The sequence below is a fragment of the Natrix helvetica genome (genome assembly GCF_964273705.1).
Source record: "Natrix helvetica genome assembly, chromosome: 5".
Classification (NCBI taxonomy): domain Eukaryota; kingdom Metazoa; phylum Chordata; class Lepidosauria; order Squamata; family Natricidae; genus Natrix; species Natrix helvetica.
The window spans coordinates 152932342-152939749 of record NC_138551.1 but is presented as its reverse complement, the minus strand read 5'-3'; the positions used below and the strand labels follow the sequence as shown (position 1 = coordinate 152939749).

The 7408-nt window shown below is 45.6% G+C and overlaps 1 protein-coding gene across 2 annotated transcripts in view; it reads left to right on the top strand.

Annotated features, from left to right (window-relative positions):
• Positions 1 to 3522: 3522 nt before the first annotated feature.
• Positions 3523 to 7408, top strand: part of CAMTA1 (calmodulin binding transcription activator 1) — a 210633-nt gene continuing 206747 nt past the window's right edge. For both annotated transcript variants that reach the window (XM_081954883.1, XM_081954882.1), the window contains exons 1-2: positions 3523 to 3640; positions 4762 to 4897. In XM_081954883.1, coding sequence (XP_081811009.1) covers positions 4778 to 4897 — 120 coding nt within the window. In that variant the 5' untranslated portion in view covers positions 3523 to 3640; positions 4762 to 4777. The remainder of the gene's footprint in view (positions 3641 to 4761; positions 4898 to 7408) is intronic.

The window sequence follows — 7408 nt, the reverse complement described above, 5'->3', positions numbered from 1 at the left end:
AGGATGGAAGGGAGGGAGGAAATAAATGAAAGGAAGGGGGAGGGAAGGAAGGAAATGGAAGGGAGGGAGAGAGGAAGGAAGGAAGAAACTGAAGGAAGGAAAGCAAAAAGGAAGGAAGGAACAGGAGAGAGGGAGGGAGGAAATGGCTAGCTGGTGAGATGGGCAGGTATGTGCATGTATGTATGTATGTATGTATGTATGTATGTATGTATGTATGTATGTATGTATATTTTCAATACTAAAATGGCCAGAGTCGAAGGATTAACCAAGAGTCTGAGGAGCCATGGATAAGCCCACCACTCTCGCCATTGGTCAAAACCCACTGCTTCCCCCGCCCACCATCCAGGTAGTGATTGGTGGAAGGCTTCCCTCCTGCAGGTAAGCCCACCAATAGGGGCAGCATAAGGGGCAGCCCCTTTACCAAGCCGCCCTGTGTGCCAGCAGGGGAATTCTGGGAACTGAAGTCCTTCCATGCTTGCCTGGGGAATTCTGGGAAGCGAAGGCCTTGCATGCCTGCCGACTGAAGGAATTCTGGGAACTGAAGTCCACTCCTGATAAACTCTTCCCGTGGGGAAAACACCAGACATTAACACACCGCCAAACAGCAGCAAGCAAAAATCACCCCAAGTATCAAAGGGCCTCAAATCCACATTTCAGAGAGGGGGGGGGGACGTTTTTGACCCCCCACAGAAAACCCCCCACCCTTTTTCTCTGTGGGAAAAAAAGCCTCCCTTGCAAGGAAGGTTCTCCCATTTTGCCAAAGCCGTAGAAGGTGCAAACTCGAGCATCGGAAATTTGCAATTTCAATATTTGGGCCGCGGCTGCCTTCCTTTAGCGAAGCCGGGACTCAAGGATGGGAAAAGAGAGCAAACGGGGAGGGGGGGGGAGATCCTTGGCTCCCCCTCCCCCAAATCTTCCTCTGCTTCTCTTCCCGATCTTGCGAAAAGATTTACGGGTTTGAAAGCTGCCAACTCCAGCTTTCCGTCCCCAAGTTGTTTATGGCTGCTACCACTGCTAATGTTGTTGTATTTCTTTCGGTTCTTGGTGCTCCACAGCCAAATTACTGTGACTAATGTACTTCTATAAATTTTTGTAACCATCTTCATGGCTGCTGTTGGGAGGATGAAGTATCAATGGCTTTGGAGCGAATTTAAGGGGGGGGGGGGAGAACCGGGAAAAGGTTGCCTCTCCCCCCCTGCGCTCTCTTCCATATTCTTCTAAACATGGCACAAATATCGTCAAGTTTTTCCTTGATATCAATTTCCCGGTAAGGGCAAAGCCGTCGGAGGGAGGGAGGGTGGGTGGGGGGCAGAGAAGCAGGGGGAGCTTCATATCCCCCCCCCCCCAGTTTCAAATGAATAGTGACAGCGGCTTATTGGAGAAATGGCCGCGCTACATCTTCCCTCGGAGGTGCCAAAAAGTGCATTTCCGAGAGGAAAATATGCCAAGCCACATTGAAGTCGGCGTGCAAGGAAGAAAAATTGAGAGCTTATCCTGCATTGACGGAGGGAGAGCCTCGAGATCACGCCAAGTGTTCGTACCACTTTATAAGGCCTTGGCAAGAGCCCCCTTGGAAAATTGCACGCCAGTTTCGGTTGCCACGGTGTAAAAAAAAATAATATGAAGAACGAATTGGGTATGTCTAGCTTAAGAGAAAGAAGGACTAGGGGAGACATGATAGCAGTCTTCCAATATCTCAGGGGTTGCCATAAAGAAGAGGGAGTCAAACTATTCTCCAAGGCACCTCAAGGCAGGACAAGAAACAATGGGTGGAAACTAATCAAGGAGAGAAGCAACTTAGAACTGAGGAGAAATTTCCTGACAGTGAGAACAATACAGAAGTTGCCTCCAGAAGTTGTTGAAGCCCCAACTCTGGAAGTCTTTAAGAAGATGTTGGATAGCCATCTGTCTGAAACGGTATAGGGTTTCCTGCCTAGGCAGGGGGTTGGACTAGAAGACCTCCAAGGTCCCTTCCAACTCTGCTATTGTATTGTACTGTATTATATGTGGAGATTCTGGAAAGAGTGCAGAGAAGAGCAACAAAGAGGATTAGGGGGCTGGAGGCTAATGCACAGGTATAGTATAGGTGGCACCTGGCTCACTAGTAGTAACTAGGAGAGGGATTTAGGAGTCCTAGTGGAAATAGGAGCCAGTGTTGTATTGCAGCAGCAAAAAAAGCCAACGCAATCTGCATCAACAGAGGGAGAGAATCCAAATCACGTGAAATGCTAATGCCACTTTATAAGGTCTTGGGAAGGCCACATGTGGATTCCCGCATTTGTGGCTAAAATGAGACGAGAACTCACTGTCCCCCTAACTCTAACCCTAACCCCCACCCCCATTTCTAGCCTGAGGCCTTCATTACAAGACCAAGGGCTAGATTAGACCATTACTAATCCTCTGAGTTATTAGCCTCCTCTCTCTCTCTCTCCAAGGGAACAAGTTTTTCTGGGTTGCAAAAGGAAAAGAAGAATTTGGAGGAAGGAGAAGGGGCCTGGCCTGGCCCCTCCCTCATTTCACTGAAATGGATTGCAGTGGGCAAAGTTAAAATTTTGGCAAGCCCAATAGAAAATGCTTTAATTACATTTGCACAAAACTGGAAAAATAATTATACGCCAACAGAAGAAAACGTAGTGAAAACAAATATTGGAATGTGCAGAGATGGATAGGCTCACGAAAGAATTAAAAGAGAAAGAAGAATCTGAATATGACTCCGTATGGGATTTATTGTAAAATTGGCTAGAGGAAAGGGGGAAAAAAGCAGGAAAGCAAAAAAGAAAGGAAGAAAGATCAACAAATTAATAAACAACTACAAAACCAGAAAACGATTAAAAGACAGAAATCCCGTAGCAAATAAATATTATACAAAACGACTCAAATGTTATACATAGGATATGTAGAATGTTATATAGAGAATGAAACAAAAATGTATGAAATAATATAAATGCACATACATATAAAGCTATAGTTATAAAAGATTTATTTGCATAGATAAAAGAATCACAACAGATATGTTAAAAAATGCAAAGATGTGAAGTTTGAACAAACAAAATAAAAAGTTTTTAAAAATGAATTAGGAGGTCTTCGTAATTAGCTGAAGGAAGGTGTCAAAACAAGGGGTTCTGCTTAGTTAAGTCAGTTTACTGTTAACTGGGGGGGGGGTTTCCTCCAAAGTTTGGCTGCTGGCTGAGGGATTCTGGGAGTTGAAGTCCACCAGTCTTAAAAGGGCGGAGGAGTGGAAAGGTCATGTTCTAAACCATGGAGAAGCTTCCCTAGCTGGTTGCAGAGGGGACTCTATACCATAGAGATGGGATGTGGGTTGATCTTGTGGTTGTTGGACATGCTGTGCAGCTGGAGCTCCTGAGGCTTCTGTGACCAACAGGAAGTCACCTACTCTTTGCACGTTCTCAGAAGTCCTGGGAAAAAGCAGGTGGTCTGAAGTCTCAGAGAGAAGCCATGTCTGTGTGGAACGGGAGACCCAATGTAGGCTTCAACCCAAGGCTTTTATCCTTTATTGGACACTAAAGTTTTACGGGTGATGTTTTGGGCCACCAAAACCAGGAGATTAAAATCTTGGCCATATCTGTTGTCCTCCTGCTTCTCCTTTTCAAAGGAAGGGAGAACTTCTGATCTCCTGCAGGTTGGTGGGTCAACTCCATGATGAGTTGTTGGGGTTCTTGTATCATTTTGGGGAGATAGTCTTTGGGGCTAAGAAGAAATGGGGCAGGCCTTTTTGTCTGACTTGGTCTAGGGTCTCCTGCTTGAGGAGGGGGTTGGACTAGAAGACCTCCAAGGTACCCTCTAACTCAGTTATTCTGCTATTCTGTATGATGGTGTCTCCTGCTTGAGCAGAGGGTTGGACTAGAAGACCTCCAAGGTCCCTTCCAAGCTCTATTCTGATGGATGGATTGGAATGGTCTAAGATCTTCTGAATGAGCAGAGGGTTGAAGACCTCCAAGGTCCCTTCCAGCTCTATTCTGATGGATTGATTGATTGATTGATTGATTGAAATGGTCTAGGGTCTCCTGTTTGAGCAGTGGGTTGGACTAGAGGATCTCCAAGGCCCCTTCCAGCTCTGTTCTGATGGATTGATTGATTGAAATGGTCTAGGGTCTCCTGCTTGAGCAGAGGGTTGGACTAGAAGACCTCCAAGGTCCCTTCCAAGCTCTATTCTGATGGATGGATTGGAATGGTCTAAGATCTTCTGAATGAGCAGGGGGTTGGACTAGAGGACCTCCAACGTCCCTACCAGCTCTATTCTGATGGATTGATGGATTGATTGATTGAAATGGTCTAGGGTCTCCTGCTTGAGCAGAGGGTTGTACTAGAAGACCTCCAAGGTCCCTTCCAAGCTCTATTCTGATGGATGGATTGGAATGGTCTAAGATCTTCTGAATGAGCAGAGGGTTGGACTAGAAGACCTCCAAGGTCCCTTCCAGCTCTATTCTGATGGATTGATTGATTGAAATGATCTAGGGTCTCCTGCTTGAGCAGAGGGTTGGACTAGAAGACCTCCAAGGTCCCTCCCATCTCTCTTACCCTGTAAGAAAGTGTTTCCTGCTTGAGCAGGGGGTTGGACTAGAAGACCTCCGAGGTCCCTTCCAGCTCTATTCTGATTGATTGATTGAAATGGTCTAGGGTCTCCTGCTTGAGCAGAGGGTTGGACCAGAAGACCTCCAAAGGTCCCTCCCAACTCTGTCATTCTCTTAATCCCACCTCGCAGCCCCCTAGTAACCTGGCCCTCCTCTTTCTGTCTCGCAGGCCCCAAAATGGCTCTATGATCCTCTACAACAGGAAGAAGGTGAAATACCGCAAAGATGGATATTGCTGGAAGAAACGGAAAGATGGGAAGACCACCAGGGAAGACCACATGAAGCTGAAGGTCCAAGGTGTGGAGGTAGGTGGCTTGGCTTTAAAACTTCTCCAGAACTTTTGGTGCGTGGCTTCTAAGCCCGTCTTTGATCTTCCTGTGGCATGGGGGAAGGTCCTCAAACATGGTGCCTCTCCTTGGTTTTCCTGGCTGTCTTCTCCAGGTTCCTCTGATCCTTTGAGAAGAAGGATCTTCTCCTTGTGACTTCCCTTGGTTTTCCTGACTGTCTTCTCCTGGTCACCCTGATCCTTTGAGTAGAAGGACTTTCTCCTTGTGACTTCCCATGGTTTTTCCTGACCGTCTTCTTCTGATAATTGCTTTGTATCCTGGTGGGAAGGAATGGCCTTTATCTCTGTGTGAGATTGTGAGGAGATTCTCTGGTTTTATTTATTGGCTTCTGTTGTTGGCGAAGCTACAGGGTCCAAAATATGGAAATGAGGGGGGGGTCTGTTTTTTGGCTGGTCTACCAGTAGATCTCTCTTGGCTCTGTCTTTTCTCCATTCTGCTTCGGGTGGATTTCTCCCCCGTGCGTTAGGCAACTTTTCCTGGCCGAATCGTTTGAAAACTGTTTTGCTTAGCAGAGGGGAAAGTAAAAATAATAATAACAATAATAATAATTGCAACGATGGAAGGTCTTTTATTTTTCCCATTGTCCTTGCCAATGTTTATGTCCAGGCCGGGAAAAGTCACAAACAAACCACGTTTGTTTGTGTTTCCGGTGCTGTGGGATTTAAGTGACGTCTCAGGAATAGCAAGAACGCTTTAAAAAGAAAAAGGAAAAGCAAACGATTTTGGCCTGAAGGGTGCATGTATTGTGAAAAAATGTTTTATTTTGCTTTATTTGCTGCCTACGAGTCCTCCTTAGCAGGGGACACCGACTCTCGGTTTTGATTGATCTCGTTTCTCTTTTTCGGCTGCGCGGTTTTGACATATAAAAAAAATTGAAAAGCCGCCTTAAACCGACAAACACACACAAAAAAGGGAAGTATAAAACGTCCCTTGCTATAGGTCTGCAGGTGTTTTTCTCGTTGTTGTTCTGTGTAGTGTTGATAACGTGTGTCACACCAAGATGGAAAATCCTGGGCCGGTTAAAGAACGAGAATGGGTGCCGGATCAGTTAAAGAAAATCTTTATTAAATGTTTTACAGGTGGCATCTCCCCCCCTTTGGCAAAAAAAGGTTTAGTAATTTACTTACCAAAAGCTGGAAATGCAGTCAGACCCCAGGGGACTTACTGTCACACGTGGTGGACGGGCATCAGAGCAGGAAAATATTGGGAGAAAATATGTAGCTGGGTGGAAAAGATAATTAAGCGGAATATAGCTCTGAAACCAGAAGTACTATTGCTTGGGCATAATACCAGAAGGTTATCTATGTTTTTAAAAATGGAAAAAAAAACCCTGTCTAATAAAAATAATTAAAAAGAAAAATACTGGGGGGTTACGATAAAGGGACCACATACTTAGTTCTTCATATACTGAAAGCAGCATGGATTATATTTGCAAAAATACTGATAAAATGAGAACACCCCGCCAGATGTGGAAGTCATTCAAAAAATTTTAGATTGCGCCGAAATGGACAGACTAACTTTAAAAATAAAAGATACAGAAGACAGAATCTCACTTGATATGGAATACATTTTGTGACGGGTTAGAGATAAGAGGTGGAAATTAGAGGAAGAAAGAGTATGAATGTACATATTTAAAAAATCTATTCTGATGGGTTGAAATGATAGAGGGTCTCCTGCTTGAGCAGAGGGTTGGACTAGAAGACCTCCAAGGTCCCTTCCAGCTCTGTTCTGATTGATTCATGGATTAAAATGGTCTAAGGTCTCCTGCTTGAGCAGGGGTTGGACTAGAAGACCTCCAAGGTCCCTTCCAACTCTGTCATCCTATTCTACTCCAAAATACGGAAAACAGTGAACATGTGAAGTCTGGCTCAGCATCTGTGGCATGAAACACCTGCAAAAAAAGAGTTGCTTAGAACATTTTGCAGTTTTCTTAAGAGGGGATTTTATTGCCCCCCCCCCCCCCCGTCCTCCTCCCCCGGTCAAAATGTCAGGGGAGAAAATAATTCTGCTCCTGCCTACCTTTCAAGCCATTTCGACATTCACCTGGTTACGCAGGCGGCGTGGCCATGCAGCCGTACGGGCCTGCGTGGTTTTGAACGTGGGGTGGGGGTGGCGGCAGGGGGGTGGGTGGGAGGGAGGCGGGTGTTTGTGTGTGTGTGTGAAAACTGGGAGGTGCAATGAAGCTAATTAATAGCGCAAGGATTAACGGTGCAAGGATCCCTGCGCAGGCCACGCCTGGTACAATGATTGGGAACACGGAGCGCAATTGCGGCTATTAGACACTCTGTGTGTGTGTGTGTGTGTGATTGCAGAAAGGTGATTCACAAAGCTTTAGAAAGAACGAAGTGCGAATTATGCTCCAGCCATGCCGAAGAAGTTTTGTCGGAGTTGAGTTCACATCAGGCCAGCACAAGAAAAAAAAAACGACCGTGTTTCCCCGAGAATAAAACAGGGTCTTATGTTCTTTCG